Genomic DNA, 21,995 nt, shown 5'->3' with positions numbered 1-21,995 from the left:
TACTATGACTCACTATTGATTTTTATCTCTGATAGTAACTGATGAATTATTATTATTGCATACTTTGGTAATATATGTTTATTGGTTACTTGGTACTGTTTTAGATTATTAACATATAAACTATAAGAGTAGAAGACCATGATTAATAAACTATTCAAAATTGAGTCTACAGTAAACACTAAGGAAATACACAAAACTGTCATTGATATTTTATTATGCTGGTACCATTCTAAGCATACAACAAAGAGAATATAATGTCTTCTTAAGAGGGTATTTTAGGTCTAATCCATCCATCTTGAAGATTTCTTTAAATATCTTCCTTATCAGTCCAACAATGCAGGCCTTGAATTTAAAAATAAAGGGTAAAATTACAGATTTTTAGACTTAATTTTATTATTTAATCTTTAAGAATAATAAAGTATAATAAAAACATTGTAGAAGGTAGTTAAAATAATAAAACAATGTTGATCTTTCATATGCAAACTCAGAAATTATTTGAATATTCTATTACAAAACACTAATATCAGTAAATAGGGAAACATTACACAAAACTAAAGCAACTGGAAAAAGAGCAAGTGTTTCTTAGATCTCTGAATGAAATTGCAATGTAGACCCTTTCATTTTCTTTTCATAATCTTCTTCAAATCTTTCATACTGGGCTACAGTGAACTGATTTTTCCAGTCTCCTGAAACACCTGAAAAGAAAGATGAGATGGTAAATTTTAAACTAATGTTAAAAATGTCTAATATCAATTTGAAGCTTAATTACCAGCTTGTATTTTTAGACCTCTAACTTATACTGCCATATCTACTCCATAACTCTGTTCTTCACCTCCTACTCCCACTCCCAGACTCCTAGACCTTCCTAGCTTTCCAAAAATCTCCATGGGTTTTTCAAATATCTTATAAAAAGAAATAACTTCTTGAATAGCTTCAGGAAATGTCACTGAGAGAAAAGTCCAATGTCTCAAAATCTTTACTCTTTGATTTCAAGAGCTTGGTTAATAAAGGACCAGAGAATTTTTCAGTCATTTTAAAATTATCTTTTCCAATGTAAAATGATAAAGTTTCTATGATCAAGTAAGATTTAGAGAGTACTATATTCAATGTAATTAAGCCTATTTCATTATTATTGTATTGTGCTTTCAATCTTCCCAATACTAACCACATCTAAAACCTTAAAGGAAGAAATAGGAAGTAGTATTTGTAATGAATATCTGATATAATGTCATTTTCATAGGGCAATTAAGAAGACACATTTGGAAGCCCAGTTTTAGAGAAAAAATGAAGAAAACATGCCAAAACAACTGTCAATCTGGCCTAGGACTTCTTAACTTTGACATTTTATTTATGTATATCTCCACTGTTGCCATTTCAAGCCAGCCAGTTCTTTGCTGGGGAGGATGTGGGGGTTGCCCTGTGCATTGTGGGATGTTTTAGCACCATCCTTAGCCTCTATACATTGGAAGCCAACAGCAAACCCCTAGTGATGACCATCAGCAATGACTTCAAATACTGTCAAACATCCCCTGGGAGGAAAAATCATACCTGGCCAAGATCCAGATATTCCCAGCAAGGCTTATCCATTGCGCAGTTCCCAACCTCCTAAAAATATCTTTAGAATGTACTGACATGTTATAATTACAATATCCCTTAATAGTCCCTTTATAGGTTCTCATCAAAACATCTATTCCTCCAAAACTGTCTTAGATGATATTAATATTTACTCTCTTCTTCACTGTAAAAAGATTTTACACCTCTGTCCATTGTAGTGTGTTTGTGATTCCTCCTTGCCTCATTAACTTTGGGCTTGGATTTTTTGTATGCTTTGACCAATAGAATTTGAATGTATGTGGAATATAACACATCTGAACAGAAACTTTAAAGGTCCTGGAAAGTTTCCAACATTTTTCTTGATCTTTCTCTCTTTTGTGAGGGCATAGCTCACAAAACGGCAGTTCTTTCAGTCTGGGTTTCCGAAAGAGAAGACACAAGAGACAGAGCCCATGAGAGTCAAACAAAACTAATCAGGGTCAAAAAGAAATGAACAAAACTGCTGCAGCCACAGTTGGCCAACACACACCAATATTAAACAAAAAACAAATCCCCAAGCTACTGAGATTCTTGAAGTTGTTTGTTTTAGCAAAGATGACTAATGCATACACAACTAACAGAATTTATCAATCAATCTCATCATAAGGACAAGACATATACACACATTTTGTTCCGTCACTCAGTCGTGTCCAACTTTTTGTGACCCCATGGACTACAGCTTGCCAGGCTTCCCTGTCCTTCACCATCTTCCATATTTTGCTCAAATTCATGTCCATTGAGTTGGTGATGCCATCCAACCATACACACACACACACACACAATTCAACTCAACATACACTCAGTAAAGGAATATTTTGTGCAAAATGTTAACTACACATTGAGTTCAATACCTGAGTATGCAATGATTTATTATAATCATAGAAAAAATCTCAAGGAATTGGATTTTCTTTCATGGCAACCCACTCCAGTACTCTTGCCTTGAAAATCCCATGGACGGAGGAGCCTAGTAGGCTACAGCCCATGGGGTCGCAAAGAGTCGGACACGACTGAGTGACTTCACTTTCACTTTCACTTTTCACTAATTTAGTATTCCCAACATCATTTAAGCTAGTTACCAACCACAGCAAAAATTTTAGAGAATATGAAGACTATCTAGATAATTCAGAAAAACAATAGTCATTCTTCTGATATATCACTGAGTGCCAAAATCCATACTTATCAATGCATAGACTCTTGAGTAAATATTTTTTATTAGAAAGCTTATCTTACATGTTAGACTTACAGTAATAATAAATTTCTTTGCCATGAACTATTTCCTTTAACAATTTTTTCATAAAATTTTCTCCCCAACATAATCTCTTCCCATTTACTTTGATACTGCTCTTATCTGCCTACATACAATGTCCATAATATTACTATCAATCTGTATAGAAGCTAATATATAATGTATATAAAGCTACCTTTTCTCATGAAGGGAGATACAGAATGGTCCATACTAAATTTTGGCATAGTGGTATAATTTGCACTAGGATTTTGCTTCATCATCTCAAAGGAGCTATGATAGAGGATTTTATCCACAGTTTCTTCTGGAAGGTCTTTGTCTAGAAATTTTAATAACTTCCGAATTTCACACTTTGGATCCTAAAAAATGTTATAAAGAAACAGGATTATTTCAGGTAGATTTAGTCATGAAGTAGGCAATGCATTTTATAAGTACCCACACATATCAATGTGGCAGAGGAAATATTTTTATAGTTTTATATGGCCTTTTCATTTTCCTTTCCCAAGTGTATAATCCTATTCTTGATTATACCAGGCAACCATCTGCTAGAAGGAAGAGGTAAGATTTGTTTCAAAAAATGGAAAAAAAATAGGTCAATATTCAACTTTTCACTTTCAAAAATAGAATTATCCTGTAGAATAATAGATGGTGATAAAACAAACTCGGGTCTCCCACATTGCAGGTGGATTCTTTACAGACTGAGCCACCAGGGAAGCCCTATGATATTATGGCAAGGTATAATTAAAATAAGATATAATTATGATAAGATGAAAATTTCAAAACCCCTTTATCTTCTTTTTATAGCATATCTAATATTAAGAATAGATTTTCCACCAAGCATTTAAAGAAGAATTAATATGAATATTTTTCAAAGTCTTCCAAAAAGTAGAAGCTAAGAGAATACTTCCAAACTCATCTTATGAAGCCTGCCTTATCCTGACAACAAAGCTAGACAAGGAGAGTATCAGAAATGAAAATTGCAAGTCAATATCGCTGGTGAATATCAGTGCAAAAATCCTGAACAAAATACTGGCAAACTAAATTCAACAGCACACTAAAAGGATCATATGCTATAATCAAGTGAGATTTATTCTGGGGATGCATAAATGTTTCAACATCTGCAAATCAATCACATTAACAAAATCAAGAATGTAAATCACATGATCATCTCAATAGGTGCAGAAAAAAATCATTTGACAAAATTTAACACTGATTTATGATTAAGAACTCTCAACAAAGGGAATAGAGAAGGAACATACATCAGTAAAATTAAGGCCACATATGATAAGCCTAGAGCTAACATAATGGTGAAAAGCTAAAAGTTTTCTGAGACTAGGAATAATGGCTAATTATAGTCAATACTACTCTGTTATAAGTTTTAAAGTTGCAGAGAGAGTATATCTTAAAATTCTCATTACAAGAAAATGTATATGTAACTGTGTGGGGTGATGGATGTCAATTAGACTTATTGTGATGGTTATTTTATACTGTAGACAGATATTGAATCATTCTGTTGTACACCTGAAACTAATATTATATGTCAATTATTTCTCAATAAAATAACGAATAGATATACCTCTCAGAGAAATCTCTTATAGTAGAAAAAAGATACTCTCTCACACTTAAATAGATATTTTGATAGTCTGAGTATATGAGGACAGTAAAATAAAAACGTGTGCACTTTCCAGCCCAGGGAGTGGTAGGGAAGAGAAAGAGACATTTAATATGTGGTAGGGGAGAGATCCATTTAATATATTCCTTCTAACTTTCCTTCTCTGTGCTTCAGGACAGAACCTAGAACAGCATGTTAGATGTAATGAAAGAGTTTCATTGAGATCAGATAGCTTGTGCCCTGCTACCCACTGGGGAAGTGTTCATGATACTCTAAACCAGACTGAAACAGAGAGCCATAATCTTAGTGAACTGGTGAGATCAACCAGAAAGGCAATCTGAGCTTTCACTTTCCTGAGACATCCGTCCCAATTCATGGAAACAGAACCAGACAGTTCTTGTGGTGGCTCTAACAGAATCTATTTCTTATAACTGCAGAATTTAACATGGTAGCAATAAGATACACACCCTAATTCTTCAGGTGGAAGAATTACTATGAAAGTTGAATTCCCAGCTGTGACTAGTCTACCATGTGAAAGGTACATGGAAGAGTGAGGGGAAACAGTGGAGAAGGTTTGGAATGGTAATATTTAGGGTAGATCTGATGACAGAGACACTGGAACCCTTGATTAATTTTGAGCTTTTTCTGACAGAAGATGTAGATTTTCCTCCCATATTTGAGAAGATTAAAATTCCTTGGAGTAGGAAATGGCAACCCACTCCAGTATTCTTGCCTGGGAAATCCCATGGATGGAGTAACCTGGCAGGCTTCAGTCCATGGGGTCGAAAAGAGTCAGACATGACTTAGCAACTAACCAACAAAAACAAGACTTCCTTAGCTCAAAGACCTTATTATGACCTAATGTGGGAATTTCTCTTTCAAGATAATGCTTATCCTCTTCAATCTCTATTTGTTGCTTCTTGTCCCATAATTAGGGTAATATATCGCCCCATAATCCAGAGTGGCAAGTAAAAAGTGGTTTGAACAGGATGCATGAGAAGCTGATAATTTGACTAGAAAATCTGCCAGAGAGGGTTGCCTTAGGTGTGTAAAGTAGTTTCTTAGGGGATGTGTGTGGAATAGATTTCCCAAATAAGAGATGAAAGAGTCATAGTCATCCAAAGGAATTTAGGTGTGGACAGACATTCAGTTTAAGAGATGAGAAATATTTCTTAAATGATTGCTTAAATAATCAGGTCAGGATAAGTTTTCAATCAAATTGCAGAATGAATTATTTTCAATGCTTTTCAAACCACCAATGGTTTTAGAAAAGGCAGAGGAACCAGAGATCAAATTGCCAACATCTGCTGGATCATTGAAAAAGCAAGAGAGTTCCAAAAAAACAACTATTTCTGCTTTATTGATTCTGACAAAGCCTTGGACTGTGTGGATCACAATAAAGTGTGGACAATTCTGAAAGAGATGGGAATACCAGACCACCTGACCTGCCTCCTGAGAAACCTGTATGTAGGTCAGGAAGCAACAGTTAGAACTGGACATGGAACTGTTTCCAAATCAGGAAGGAGTACGTCAAGGCTGTATATTGTCACCCTGCTTATTTAACTTATGTGCAGAGTACATTATGAGAAACAATGGGCTGGAGGAAGCACAAGCTGCAATCAAGATTGCCGGGGGAAATATCAATAACCTCAGATATGCAGATGACACCACCCTTATGGCAGAAAGTGAAGAAGAGCTAAAGAGGCTACTGATGAGTGTGAAAGAGGAGAGTGAAATATTGGCTTAAAACTCAACATTCAGAAAACTAAGATCATGGCATCTGGTCCCATCACTTCATGGCAAATAGATGGGGAAACAGTGGCTGACTTTATTTTTCTGGGCTCCAAAATCACTGCAAATGGTGATTGCAGCCATGAAATTTAAAGATGCTTACTCCTTGGAAGGAAAGTTATGACCAACCTAGACAACATATTAAAAAGCAGAGACATCACTTTCTCAAAAAAGGTCCATCTAGTCAATGCTATGGTTTTCCCAGTGGTCGTGTATGGATGTGAGAGTTGGACTATAAAGAAAGCTAAGCACAGAATTGATGCTTTTAAATTGTGGTGTTGGAGAAGACTCTTGAGAGTCCCTTGGACTGCAAGGAGATCCAACCAGTTCATCCTAAAGAAGACCAGTCCTGGATGTTCATTGGAAGGACTGATGTTGAAGCTGAAACTCCAATACTTTGGCCACCTGATGCAAAGAGCTGACTCAGTTGAAAAGACCCTGGTGCTGGGAAAGATTGAGGGCAGCAGGAGAAGGGGGCTACAGAAGATAAGATGGTTGGATGGCATCACTGACTCAATGGACATGAATTTGGGTGGACTCCGGGAGTTTGTGATGGACAGGGAGGCCTGGTGTGCTGAGGTTCCTGGGGTCGCAAAGAGTCAGACATGACTGAGCTACTGAACTGAACTGAACTAATACTATGGAAATAACAATAGCAGCAAAAGAGACTTTAGTAGACAAAAGATATGTTATCTGACATTATGAACATGAAAGAGTTCTGTGGAGAGGTAACATTTAAGACATGAAGTTTGAGAAAAGGTTAATCTAAAAATAGTAAAAAAAATAAATAAATAAATAAATATTTCCGTTAAGCTCAATTTATTGAGAAACAGAAAGTGGCACCAGAAGAGATTGGAGAGACAGGCAGGGACTAAATAATGCACAAATCTAAAAATTATCTAAATGTTTTATATTTTGGGGCTTTGCTGGTGGCTCTCCCTGGGCTCTTCCTCCAGGCTAACAAATCCACTTGACAATGCAGGAGACACAGGTTTCATCCCTGGGTCAGGAAGATACCCTGAAGAAGGAAATGGCAAACCACTCCAGTATTCTTGCCTGGAATATTCAGTGGACAGAGGTGCTTGGTGGGCTAAAGTCCATGGGGTCATAGAGAGTCGGATTCAACTTAGTGACTAAACAGCAGCAGCAGAGACGGAAGTCACTGAGAGACTATTAGAAGCGAGTGGACATACTTTGATTTAGATTTTAAGAAGATCATTCTCTCTGAGTGAATAATAGAAGCAAAATTAGTTCAACTATATCAAGACAGTTAGCTGAACTAGAGTAGGAAACAGTATTAGCAGAAAGGAGTAGATTAAGTAGAATATCAAATGTCAAGGCTGAATTAATAGAATAGTAGATTAGTCATGAGGACTTCTCAGGCGGTGCTAGAATTAAACAAACAAACAAAAAACACCTCCCAAAGCAGGAGACTAAGAGACATTGGTTGGATCCCTAGGTGGAGACGATTCCCTGGAGAAGGAAAATGGCAGCTCACTCCTATATCCTTGCCTGGAGAGTCTCATGGACAGAGGAACTTGGTGGGTTCTGGTCCAGTTCAGTTCAGCTCAGTCACTCAGTCATGTCCGACTCTGCAATCCCATGGACTGCAGCACGCCAGGCTTCCCGGTCCATCACCAGCTCCCAGAGCCTACTCAAACTCATGTCCATTGAGTCAGTGATGCCACCCAACCATCTCATTCTCTGTTGTCCCCGTCTCCTCCTGCCTTCAATCTTTGCCAGCATCTGGGTCTTTTGCAGTGAGTCAGTTCTTTGCATCAGGTGGCCAAAGTATTGGAGTTTCAGCTTCAACATCAGTCTTTCCAGTGAATATTCAGGATTGATTTTCTTTAGGATGGACTGGTTAGATCTCCTTGTTGTGCAAGGGACTCTCAAGAGTCCCTCCAACACCACAGTTCAAAAACATCAATTCTTCAGCACTCAGCTTTCTTTATAGTCCAACTCTTACGTCCATACATGACTACTGGAAAAACCATAGCTTTGACAAGATGGACCTCTGTTGGCAAAGTAATGTCTCTACTTTTTAATATACTGTCTAGGTTGGTCATAACTTTTCTTCCAAGGAGTAAGCGTCTTTAAATTTCATGCCTGCAGTCACCATCTGCAATGATTTTGGAGACCAAGAAAATAAAGTCTCTCATTGTTTCCATTGTTTCCCCATCTATTTGCCATGAAGTGATGGAACCAGATGCCATGATCTTAGTTTTCTGAATGTTGAGTTTTAAGCCAACATTTCACTCTCCTCTTTCACTTTCATCAAGAGCCTCTTTAGTTTTTCACTTTCTGCCAGAAGGGTGGTGTCATCTACATATCTGAGGTTATTGATATTTCTCCCAGCAATCTTGATTGAAGCTTGTGGTTCATCCAGCCTGGCATTTCTCATGATGTACTCTGCGTATAAGTTATATAAGCAGGGTGACAAAATACAGCCTTGACATACCCCTTTCCCGATTTGGAACCAGTCTGTTGTTCCATGTCCAGTTCTAACTGTTGCTTCCTGACTTGCATACAGATTTCTCAGGAAGCAAGTCAGGTGGTCTGATATTCCCATCTCTTGAAGAATTTTCACAGTTTGTTGTGATCCACACAGTCAAAGGCTTTGGCATAATCAATAAAGCAGAAATAGATGTTTTCTGGAACCCTCTTGCTTTTTCAGTGATCCAAAGGATCTTGGCAATTTGATCTCTGGTTCCTCTGCCTTTTCTAAAACCAGCTTGAACATCTGGAAGTTCACAGTTCATGAACTGTTGAAGCCTGGCTTGGAGAATTTTGAGCATTACTTTGCTAACATGTGAGATGAGTGCAATTGTGGGGGAGTTTGAGCATTCTTTGGCATTGCCTTTCTTTGGTTCTGGGATGAAAACTGACCTTTTCCAATCCTGTGGCTGCTGCTGAGTTTTTCAGATTTGCTGGCATATTGAGTGTAGCACTTTCACAGCATCATCTTTTAGGAAAGGAAATAGCTCAACTAGAATCCCATCACCTCCCCTTTGTTCATAGTGATGCTTTCTAAGGCCCACTTGACGTTACATTCCAGGTTGTCTGGTTCTAGGTGAGTGATCACACCATCATAGTTATCTGGGTCTTTTTGTATACTTCTATTTATTCTTGCCACCTCTTCTTAATATCTTCTGCTTCTGTTAGGTCCATACCATTTCTGTCCTTTATTGTGCCCATCTTTGCATGAAATGTTCCCTTGGTATCTCTAATTTTCTTGAAGAGATCTCTAAGTCTGTCTCATTCTATTGTTTCCCTCTATTTCTTTGCATTGATTGCTGAAGAAGGCTTTCTTATCTCTCCTTGCTATTCTTTGGAACTCTGCATTCAAATGGGTATATCTTTCCTTTTCTCCTTTGCCTTTCACTTCTTTTCACAGCTATTTGTAAGGCCTCCTCAGACAACCATTTTGCCTTTTTTCATTGCTTTCTTTGGGGATGTTCTTGATCACTGCCTCCTGTACAATGTCATGAACCTCCGTCCATAGTTCTTCAGGCACTCTGTCTATCTGATCTAATCCTTTGAATCTGCTTGTCACTTCCACTGTATAATTGTAAGGTCATACCTCAGTGGTCTAGTTCCTGAATGGTTCCCGTCTGTAGGATCACAAAGAGTCCAACAAGACTGAAGTGACTTAGCACGCGCAAATTACTCATAAGTGAAAATGAAGTAGCTCAGTCGTGTCCGACTCTGCAAGTCTGTGAACTGTAGCCTACCAGGCTCCTCCCTCCATGGGATTCTCCAGGCAAGAATACTGGAGTGGGTTGTCACTTCCTTCTCTAGGGGATCTCCCAGACCCAGGGATCGAACCCGGGTCTCCCGCATTGTAGGCAGACGCTTTAACCTCTGAGCTAGAAGCATTTATAGATCAGAAAGAAAAGAAAGTGTGATATAGAGATGAATCTTAGGTTTCCTTAAAAATGAAGAAATTGTAGTTTGCTCTTACCTCTTTCACGTCTTCGTAGAACAGGTAAAGTATGCGATAATCTTTTTTCTTCTCCCACCAGCCCTTAACATGGTCATACCAAGAACCAAAAGCCACTAAATTGAGACATGAAATGGTCACATATTTAAAATATTTACATGAAGTAAAGAACTGTTCAACATTATTCCCTGTCATCATCACACAATACAGGATGATTATTTATTAGTTCAGGAATGAGGGGTGGTAGGATAAGAGAAATATATCAAATAAATCCTGTTCTCACCCAACTTATGATCTTGGAAAGGATGAGATACTTCTGTTACATGATGAATTGTGTCCCCTAAAATTCTTATATTGAAGTCCTGATCCCTAGTACTTCAGGCTACAACTGATTTTGGAAATAAACTGAAGAAGTAGTTATTAGGCAAAAAGGAACTAGAAATTGAAGATTTAGAAAATTCTCAGCTTATCCATATTGCAAAAATATCTGAGAAAGCATGTTCTGGAAAAAACACCAAGGATGTGACTGGCAGCATTCATCAAAGAGGTTTGATGTGTGACTTAAAGATACAATTAGTTATCTCAGTGAAAACACTGTCAGTGTGAACTGAAGGGACAGTGGCAGAATGAAATGTGAGAAGATTGTTAGACTTCTGGGTCCCTACAGGCAAGAAATAGACCAATAGAGCCATGTGGCTGTGAACATGCTTGTTTCTTCAAGGATGACCCTAAAGGAGGTTCGGAGGTCATCAGGAAATTGCAACAGACATGTACAATGAGATCATATGAAGATATAGGGAGAAGATGGCCACCTACAAGACAAGAAGAAAAGCCTCAGAAGTCAACCCTGAGTACACCTTTATCTTGGACGTCTAACCTCCAGAACTGTGAGAAAATAAATGTGTTGTTTAAGCCATTCAGTCTGTGGTACTTTGCTATGACAGGCCTAGCAAAAAAATACAGCTACAAATAAATAAACCTAAAATTACAAGAGCAAGATGGCAGATACTAAGTAGCACAGAAGGTAAGTGGTATTGAAGTTCATAGGAGAGGGAGAGGTAGAGAAAAGATAGGGATTGAGAGGTTAAGAATGCGATGTGGAAGAAGCATAGAGTTACTACCATAGGCATGAGTATGTTTCCTAAAAGAGGCTCTGTAGAAGAACAAAGACTTGAGTATAAAATTTTCACTCAAGTATTTCCAGTTTATATAATAAAAATGGAGGAATGGTAGAGAAAAGAAAGTCCAAAAGATATGTACAAAATCACAACAATACAGGGGGAGGGACAATAAGAAAGTGCTTATCAGTGGTCGCTAAGCAGTAACAAAACAGACTTAGGACTGAAGACTCTGTAAGTCTCATATTCCCCAAAAGTCCTTAAAGTGAAGAGACTATATGTTTTACATCTTCTGCTTTGCCTATCTTCCTCATACACTAGTAGAACGTTGGGCACATATTACGTTTATAATAAATACAAGACTTGTATTTACACCTTATATCTCCTTGTAAAAAGTTTTTTCACAAGAGAACTCAATCATTAAAATAAGATTTAGACTCACCCTTTCCAGTCATGAATTTATCTAGGAATTCCTCCCAGGTACCAGGATCTGGATGCATTTTTGCCATCTGGTAAAAATAATAGTAAGACACGGCTACATCTTTAGCATTCCGTGCCACATAGACCATCTGTGGGGAGATAGGGAAAATCATCATTTCATTTATATTCTTTAATCATTTGTATTTTCTTGCTTACCCTGGCAGAATGTTTATTCTCCTTTTTTTAATCATAACCTAAGCTTTATATTTATATTCTGACATAGATATACTATGTCTATATACTATGTTTATATAAATGACTATATATTAACACAAAAACTCATCTCTCACTTCCCTGATTTGTCTTTAGTATTTCAAAAGAAGAACATCTCTTAACACATGGAAAACCAAGTACAATAAGAATTACAGTAAATATTGAATTTTAAGAATGAACTAAACTTACTCCTAAATTTAGAATATTTCTCTGTACAACTTGTTAAAACTAATAATGAAAGGAAGAAGCAAGTTTATAAGGCTGAAAAAACACCTTACATTTTATTGAAAAGAAACTATTATTTGGGTACATTTAATCAATGTACATAATGATCATTGCTGTTTATAATGATTGCCATGGGAGTAAAATTTATGTATTAAGATGTCAAGTATGTTTGAAGGCAGACATTTTGAACACATTTCCCAATAAAAGTGATATTGCTATGCCTTGCTGGCAAATCCTATGAAGTCCATTAAGCCTACTTATCTCCTGAAAGTACTACTTATAAATACTACTTATTCCCCGAAAGCACGCCTGAAAACACTGAGGCCCTAGCCACTTATGCAGTAAATATATCTCTAAGTAAAAATGTATTTCAGGAAGAAATCTCCTTTCATTTAAATAGAATCTGAGCTTTCTTCTTCTTTTCCAACTGATGGAGAAAGGAAATGGAAACGTTTATAACCCCATACCATTGGTAGTTCTCGTATTCTGGATAGGCTTAGAAAGAGGAAAAAAGAAGTGACGTGAGTGGAAAGGGACCTTTCAAAAGTTTAGAGTTTGGACTCTGTTGCTGATATAATTTCTTGAGAAAATACTAAACTTTGCAAACATTCTCAATTGCTTTCTGTTTCAGTACTGAAAGACCATGGTGATGAATCAACTGCTTTCTTATCATCACCACGTCTATTTCCTTAAAGAAGTCTGTGAGCTAGAAATGTAGATAAAAGGCTCTCAGTGATATTCCCCAGTTCTCCTAATACCAAGGTATTTCTGGGAGCTTCTGTGAGTTTTTACTTCTACACTTAAGATGATAAACTCTATCCTTACTTCCTTATCACGTTTGTTTTAATTAGATTTTGAACGAAAAACAAAGGTAGACACAAACACACATACATAAGTGAAAATATAATCAATCAATTTTTCAAAAGAAAAACTACAGCTGAAAAACAGCTGTTTTGCCAATTCTATTAAAGATGCAGTGATAAAGACATGCTCTAAACACCTTTCTCAGATCTACAGGTCTGGTGACTGCCTAGCTTTCTAGATTCATTTTCCAACAACATTAAACCGCTTGTGGAATCTCCCTCATGCCTTGCTGTTTCACATGTTAGGCTGTGTACATATAGTCTTTTTTTTCTAAAATGACCTTGTTAATCTGAAAATCTCCTACTTTTTCTTTAAGATGCTGATCAAAGTTTCCCTTCATTTATGAGGCTTTCTTTCAGGACTTCCCTTGTAGTCCAGTGGTTAGGACCCTGTGCGTCCACTGCAGGGGGAACGGGGTTCTATCCCCGGTTTGGGAACTAAGTTGCTGCAAGTTGTGCAGCGTAGTCAGAGACAGAGAGAGAGACTGCTTTGCCCCAGAGAATCGTTACTTAATGTACCGGCACTTACCTTGCTGAGATGTAATTATTTTTTCATATATAAATATATATATATATATATATGAGTATATTTTATCTGTCTTTTCCACAGTATTTGATGTATTCTATAAGACTATATGCTCTATGGAGCAGAGGTCCTTGACTTTTTAAACCTTTGCATAATGTGGTCATAGAGAAAGAAAATTGTTATATCAAAAATTTTTTTAAAAAGAACATTACTACTTATATTATAGGCATTAAACCGATATTTTTACATAAATGTGGTAACTGAAGGAATAAAGCCTCTAGAGGCAAACAGAAGGGAGAATACATTCATGATTTGGGGGATGACATTTTAAACAATTACAGAAAGCTCCAATCATAAAGAAAAAACTGATATATCCACCAACGTCAAAATTAAAAACTTCTTTAAAAGATATTGCTGAGAAAGTTGAAAAGGAAGAAAAAATTAAATGGAGTAAGATATAAAGAAATTAAATTATTTTATGAAAAGACGTATCAAGACTATATGGAGAACTTCTAGCTTAATAATTAAAAAGAAAGAAGCCCCTATAGAAAAAGGGAAAGGATCTGTACACATACTTCAGAAAGGTGATATCTAAGCTATGTAAATTTGCTTGAAAGAATTAATCATTAGAGAAATACAAAATAAAACCACAATGAGATGCCACCAGTTTGCCACCATTTACCAGTATGGCTAAAAGTAAATATTTTTAGCTATATTTTGGATTGATGAGGACATGGAGAACTTTGACTCATATACTGCTGATCAAACTGTACATGAGTGCATATGCTTTGAAAAGAAATTGAAAATTTTTTTCTAAAGCTGGACAAATGCACACGTTAAGATGCAGTTCTATCCTAAGATATGTAACTAAGGGAAATGTATACATATATGTGCTATTTAATACTTGCATAAGAATGTGCACTGCAGAACTATTTTTATTACTGACAATAAACAATAACCCAACTGTCCATCAATTATACCGTGAATAAATAATTTGTGGAATATTCACATGCACATATTGAAATGCCTACCGTAAGTCGTTCTCAAATGTTAATATGAACCAAATATGCTTATTAAAACTCAGATTGCTGGACCCCAACCCCATAATTTCTGATTCAGTAGGTTGGATTTGGGCCTGAGAATTTGCATCTCTAGTGAGCTACTTTTGCTCATAATACCACAGTTTATGATGTAAACAGATCTATATTAAGGAAACCAAGACAAAAGCAAAATAGCAAGCATGGTAAGAATTGATCCCACAGATATTACATTAAATGAAATAAGCTAAACATTCAAGAGAATAAATTTACAGGAAAAACAGGCAAATCACCTTATGATGAAAACATTCACAAATATTGATTATCTCTGCAAATGGGGGTTCCTATCTGGAAGTGCACAGGAATAGAGCTTTACTGGGCTTTATTCCTCATTCAATTCCTTGGTCAATTTCTTGTTCTGAAAGGTTGTTGCTGAACGATAAGACGCTGGGATTCTTGGCCTCCGGAGGAGATGAATTCAATCTGGGGCCAGAGACGAGGTTGGACCGCTCAGAGCTTTTGTGTAATAAAGTTTTATTAAAGTATAAAGGAGATAGAGAAAGCTTCTGACATAGACATCAGAAGGGGGCAAAAGAGTACCCCCTTTGCTAGTGTTAGCAATGGAGTTATATACTCTCCAATGAATCCAAAGAATGTCTGGAGGTTGTAAAGACCTCACCAGACCTACTCCCATAATTTACATTTTAAGATAACAGAGTTGGCCAGAAGGTTTAATCCAGAGATTGTCCTCAGGCAGGATACATCCTTGTTAAAACCAGACCTACTCCCATAATTTATGTTTTAAGATAACAGAATTAGCCAGAGGGTTTAATCCAAAGACTGTCCTCAGGCAGGATACATTATTGTTATATAGTCACTCACAATCTGTTAATGAAAAGAAAGGAAAGTCATAAAACTTAGAATGGCACCAGATAATTCATCCCTGGCCATAAAACGATTGACTTGAATCTTGTAGAAGGGCAGATTACCAACAAATAGTTTCATTTACATAGATTAGGGGAACAATACCTGAGTAAGTAGATTGGGCCATTTGGCGGAACCAACTTGAAGATAGAGTCTGGGGTACATTAACATATCTTAAGACAACATTTCCATAAGAAAAAGAAATGTATTGGTTAACTCAAGGTTTGAGAGTAGTTAGCTTCAGGTGAAACAAGGTGTCATGGCAACACAGCATTTTAAGAGAAACCTCCTTTTAAATTTGTATAGAGAAGAAAAAATATTGCTGGTTTGTTTCCTCCTGCCGCTTAAGAGAGATAAAAAATGTCTGGCACTTGCAGCCTCTTTCCTCTGTTTGGAGACCCCTGGCCTTCCTGCCTGTTATCCTCTCAGTTCTGGGGTCTAATTTTGTGGGTATGCTCACTTTGTGAAAACTCATCAATCCATATCCTTAGTATTTATGTACTCTCCACTTTAAACATTACATGAATTTAAATGCTTATTAAAAAGGTAGCTTGAAACTAGTCCATTGTTGTTATTACAACAAGTCCATTGTTGTAAGTCATGTCCAACTCTTTTGCAACCCCATAGACTGTAGCCCCCTAGGCTCTTTTGTCCACTGGATTTCCCAGGCAAGAATACTGGAGTGAGTTGTCATGTCCTTCATCAGGGGATCTCCCTGACCCAGGGATTGAACCAGAGTGACATATTGGCAGGTAGATTCATTACCATTGAGCAACCAGCGAAGTCCATAATATAGTAGTTAGCTAAACCTGCAATGTAATATTTTGCTGTTGTTTAGTCACTAAGTTATGTCCAGTTCTTTTGCCACCCCATGGATTGCAGCCCCCTAGGCCCCTCTCTCCATGGGATTTCCCCTGCAAAATTACTGGAGTGGATTGCCATATCCTTCTCCAGGGGATTTTCTCAACGCAGGGATCCAGCCTCCCTTTCCTACTTGGCAGGTGGATTCTTTACCACTGAGCCATCAGGGAAATGTTATAAATTATAACATACTGTATGTTATAAATTATATATAAGTTCATATTGGTAAATCAAAATTATACTGAGTTAATGAAGGAGTTCTGGGTTATTTAAACACCCATTGTTTAAAAGCGATGAGTGAAGGGATTTAGACAAGAAGGCATTTTAGAGAAGAGAAAGCCTGAGTGATTCTCAGTGTTTGGGCACTGAGAATAATCCTTTATCTATAGCATTTGTGTCCTGTGGTATTATTTTGATCCTTGGGATATATGGACAAAATTATTATTTTTTCAATGATTTATCCATGGATTGCAATTCCCCATCTTAATTTCTGCATAACTAGTAAAAGTAATCACAACATAAAGTTTGCTTTTTTAAAAATTTGCTACCTTGCAGTTATTTTTCCAAAATGAAGAAGGGAGAAGTTGAACAGGTAGGTGTGTTTTCACTAATCGAGGAGACTGCATGTCATTCAAGTCCTCAACTCCTGCAAGCATAAAAGTTAAACTACATTTTAAATATGGAATCTTAAAGGTTAATTAAAATATAACCTGACTATGTAAACATTAACTCCACTACGTGACTTGAAATGGATATATGACTACATGTCCTCATAAACTTCTGAGATCCACAATAAGGTAAAAACTGATAAATTCTGGTGAGCTAGGATTTTTTATTTATAAATAATGGGGCTTATTATCTTTATAAATGTCTATAAATCCTCAGATAAAAAGCTTGCTGAGGCAGTAAGTCAAGTGCAAGTTGTCCAAATTTTTCCTTCATTTGTCTTCCTCTTTTTCCTATTTACAGTATGGGGAAGTTGAACTACAGGACTTCAATATCTCTTTCCAGCTTTTTTATATTCAAATCCTAAAATCAAATTAAGCCATGAGATCCATGGCTAATTTTAAATATTTTAATAACACAAAACCACATATTCCCATCATCATTTTCTTTGGGTCTGTGAACATCAGCTACATAATAGTAGACATGATTCTATAATGAATCAAACACTGAATATTCTACATATGATGATCACACATTATTTAAATGTTGGAAAGCTTCTGTGTGTCCTATTCAGAAAAAAATATACTCGTTAAAATTTCCTCATATGTAGGTATTATCTTTGTGTGGAAGTTGACTATAATATGGGTATTGGCATAGCCAGATTCTTACTCTTTTATTGTAGACACTTATGATTCAACTGCACAAGCTCTGTCTGTATCATTTTCCATCACAACACTTTCAAACACCACAAAAAAGAGGGGGTTTAATCCCATGCAGAAAAGGAACATTAAGAGAAATTACCATTTGTAAGTCTTGGAATTATTAATTCCATGAATGGCACTCGTTTGTATATTGCATCTCGTTTACATTTCTCCACATTCCCATTGTTATAGATCAAATCCAATATTTCACTAATCCAGGTTGTTCCTGAGGAAAAAAGAATCAAAGAAACTCAAAACTTCTGTGTTAAAAAGTATATGAGAGGGTTAACAGAGGTAGAGAAGCACTGTAATAAAAAAAAATTTTTTTTTTCTTCATTTGCATTCTTTTTTCCTAGGAGATAGGAAATATCAGTATCTCTTTTCTTAGGAGATATCAGTATCTATCTTGAACATATACATATGTATTGTGTACATATGTGTGTGTGTCTATATGTCTCAAATCTGATTAAAATAACCATAAAAGTAAGGCAGGCAAAGGACGCAAGCTTGACTTTTTAAGGAGACAGAATGTAAGTAGCAATAGCATACCCTCCTGGGTAGAACGGATGAGGGAATTAGTCAAATTTAGTGAGTCTTCAGGTAAAAATGTTCAATATTTGGAGGAATGGTGAGCAAGGGAAACAAAGAAGACATTATGATTGTGTCTATAGAGACCAATGTGTCATTCATCAACAAAAGACGATGGATTCTGAATGAGCAGGGCAGGCCAAGTCACTCTGATCTTTCTGAGATTGTGCCTCACTGGTGTTTTGAGAAATGGACCTAAGTATATGAGAATATGGTCTACCCAATTGTCTACAGCACTCAATGATCAGGGTATTGAGGCACTGTTAAACAGACAAAACAAACATCGTAGTACCTAGGAGAAAAATACCTTATTAATTGTTTCTATCCTCTTCCTCTTTACCCAGTGTGTAATGATAGTCTCTAAGTTGCATAATCATGGATAGAAACTACATATACAAATTAAATAACTGAACTGTACACACAGCATTTCTGTGGAATGATCTATCTGTAGATGCAACTTTGGATTGGTTCCAGGTATTAGAGTACTTTAGACTCCCTTACTATTCAGTCCTTTCTTGTGGACAACTCTTCCTCTTTCTTGTTCCTACATCATGAGCATGAGTCTCTCTCCTCCATCCTTCTACATAGACAATTACAGTACTAAGAAAAAGATGAGTCAAATCATTATTACCCTTGAACATTTTGTTGCTTGGTCTGATTTCCGCTTGGGCTTCCCTGATGGCTCAGTGGTAAACAATCTGCCTGATATTGCAGGAGATGCAGGTTTGATCCTTCTGTCAAGAAGATCCCCTGGAGAAGGAAGTGGCAACTCACTGCAGTATTCTTTCCTGGGAAATCCCATGGACAGAGAAGCCTGGTGGCCTATGCTCCATGGGGTCACAAAGAGTCAGACACAACTTAGTGACTAAATGACAGCAATTGGTTTTGGCTTAAGTGATGATTCATGAGGGGGAGGAAAAGAGACCTAAATGCCAAAGTACAATATAGCACATTTTATTTGCTATCAGTGAGTGGTTCAAATGGTGGCCAATGAAGTCTGATGGAAAAAGATGCCAATTTATGGTTTGAACTGTAAATGTTTACTTTCCACAATATTTGAAAAAAAATAGCACATGGTTTAGCTCATTAATGAGTTGATTAACTTGAATCTTTTTATAAAAAAATCAACAGGGCACTGATATATTAGTAATTTTAAGACATAATCTCAATAGATTGTAAGAGAAACAAACTAAAAAGAAAATAACAGGAATAAAGAGCATAGGATTAATTTATGTGAAGCCATTTAGCTTTTACTCTGCCAGAAGAAGTTCACCTTCAAGGGTTACTTTCATAGATGAACTATTCGAATAATGGTAGCTTCCAAAAATTGTCTTTAGAATGCTCCCAAATACCATTTGTTATTGTTGTTTAGTTGCTAAGTCATGTCCAACTCTCTGTGTTTGACTGTAGCCCACCAGGCTCCATGGACTGTAGCCTGCCAGATTCCTTTCTCCGTGGGATTTCCCAGGCAAGAATATTGGAATGGATTGCCATTTCCTTCTCCAGCAGATCTCCCAGACCCAGGAATTGAATCTGTGTCTCCTTCATTGGCAGGAGGATTTTTTTTTTTTTAACCACTGAGCCACCAGGGAAGCCCCCTTAACACCATATACAAAAATAAATTTTAAATGGATTGAAGACCTAAATGTAAGGCTGAATACTTTAAAACTCTTAAAGGAATACATAAGTAGAACACTCTCAGACATAAATTGCAGCAAGATCATTTTTGATACACCTCCTTGAGTAATGGAAATAAAAACAAAAATTAACAAATGGTTGGGTTGTTTGTTTTTCTGATTTTGAGCTGCATGAGCTGTTTGCATATTTTGGAGATTAATCCCTTGTTGGTTGTTTCTTTTGTAAATACTGTATTTTCTCTCATTTTGAGGGCTATCTTTTCATTTTGTTTATATTTTCCTTTGCTTTGCAAATTCTTTCCAGTTTAATCAGGTTCCATTTGTTTATTTTTGTTTTTATTTTCATTATTCTAAGGGATGAATCAGAAAAGATCCTGCTAAAATTTATGTCTGAGAGTGTTCTGCCTATTTACCTAAAAGAGTTTTATAGTATCCAGCCTCACATTTAGGTCTTTAATCCATTTTGAGTTTATGTTATTGTGTAGTGTTAAGAAGTATTCTAATTTCATTTGTTTACATGTAGTTTTTCAGTTTTCCCATAACTATTTATTGAAAAGACTATCTTTTCTCCATTGTATATTCTTTCTTCTTTTGTCATAGATTAGGTGACCATAGGTGTGCTGGTGTGTCTCTGGGCTTTCTATTCTATTCCATTGATCTATATTTCTGCAGTGTATATATTTGTCCAGTATATCCAAAGAAAATTATAATCAGAACAGATACATGCAGCTAATGTTCATTGCAGGACTATGTTTACAATAGCCAGAACATAAAAGCAACCTAAATGTCCATCAACAGAAGAATGGATAAAGAAGGTGTAGTACATATATACAATGGACTACTATTCCAGTGGACTATGTAGCACATATATGTGTGCATGCTAAGTTGCTTTAGTCGTGTCCAACTCTGTGCGACTCTACTGTGTATAGCCTGCCAGGCTCTTCTGTCCATGGGATTCTTCAGGCAAGAATCCTGGAATGGAGTGTCATGCCCTCCTCCAGGGGATCTTCCTGACCCAGGGATCAAACCCACATCTTCTATGTCTCCTGCATTGGCAGGCAGGTTCTTTACCACTAGCACCACCTGGGGAGCACTAGTGGCCTAATGCAATGGACTATTCCTACTGTAGTACATATATACAACAACCTAAATGGCCATCAACTGAGAAATGGACAAAGAAGATGTGGTACATATACACAGTGGACTATGAGCTAGCCAGAAAAAAACAATGAAATAATTCAATTTACAGCAACATGGATAGACCTAGAGATTGACATACTGAGTTAAGTAAGCCAGACGAAGACAGATACCATATGTTATCACTTATATATGGAATCTAAACAACAACAAACAACAAAAAACAGTACAAATGAACTTATTTACAAAACAGAAATAGGATCACAGATGTAGAAAGCAAACTTATGGTTACTAGGGAGAAGAGGGGGAGTGAGGGGTAAATTGGGTTATTGGGATTGATATTACACAGTATTATATATTTATATATATATATAAATATATATTATATATAATAATGAAACCTAATAAAGATCTACCATATCGCACAGGGAACACTACTCAACACTCTGTAATGATCTATATGGAAGAAGAATCTAAAAAAAGAGTGAATATATGTCTAATTGATTCACTGTGCTATATACCTGAAACTAACACAACATTGTAAATCAACTACACTCCAATAAAAATTAAAAATAAAACAAAACAAGGGTTGGCTTAATGTATTGCTGCAGAAACAAAAGAACACGTACATTCTCAGTGACTATATTTCCTTTCCTAAGTTTATACTTCAACAAAGAAATGTAAAGTAGATTTGGTCCTAAACAATTTGAGCTTGGTGTATAGCTCTTTTCTATAATAGTGACAAGAGAAAGGAAAAGCAAGCTTTTGCCAAAAGAAACGTATTTTTCATGTCTATGAAGGTCTGCATAATGCATTTGTTTACTTCCTAGTAGGAGC

The 21,995-nt window shown here is 36.4% G+C and overlaps 1 protein-coding gene across 1 annotated transcript; it reads right to left on the bottom strand.

Moving 5' to 3' along the window:
• Nucleotides 1–403: 403 nt before the first annotated feature.
• Nucleotides 404–19,134, bottom strand: LOC122696174 (sulfotransferase 1 family member D1-like). Its single transcript, XM_043905853.1, has 7 exons — nt 19,016–19,134; nt 17,897–18,022; nt 16,978–17,075; nt 11,743–11,869; nt 10,204–10,298; nt 3,015–3,195; nt 404–695 (listed from the first exon to the last, which is right to left on the bottom strand). The coding sequence occupies exons 1-7, from the start codon at nt 19,023–19,025 to the stop codon at nt 583–585; spliced, it is 750 nt and encodes a 249-aa protein (XP_043761788.1). The 5' UTR covers nt 19,026–19,134; the 3' UTR covers nt 404–582.
• Between the last annotated feature and the right edge of the window lie 2,861 nt (nt 19,135–21,995).

Source organism: Cervus elaphus, chromosome 6 (genome assembly GCF_910594005.1).
Source record: "Cervus elaphus chromosome 6, mCerEla1.1, whole genome shotgun sequence".
NCBI lineage: Eukaryota > Metazoa > Chordata > Mammalia > Artiodactyla > Cervidae > Cervus > Cervus elaphus.
Note: the sequence above shows the minus strand (reverse complement) of the source record. Positions and strands in the feature narration are given on the sequence as shown.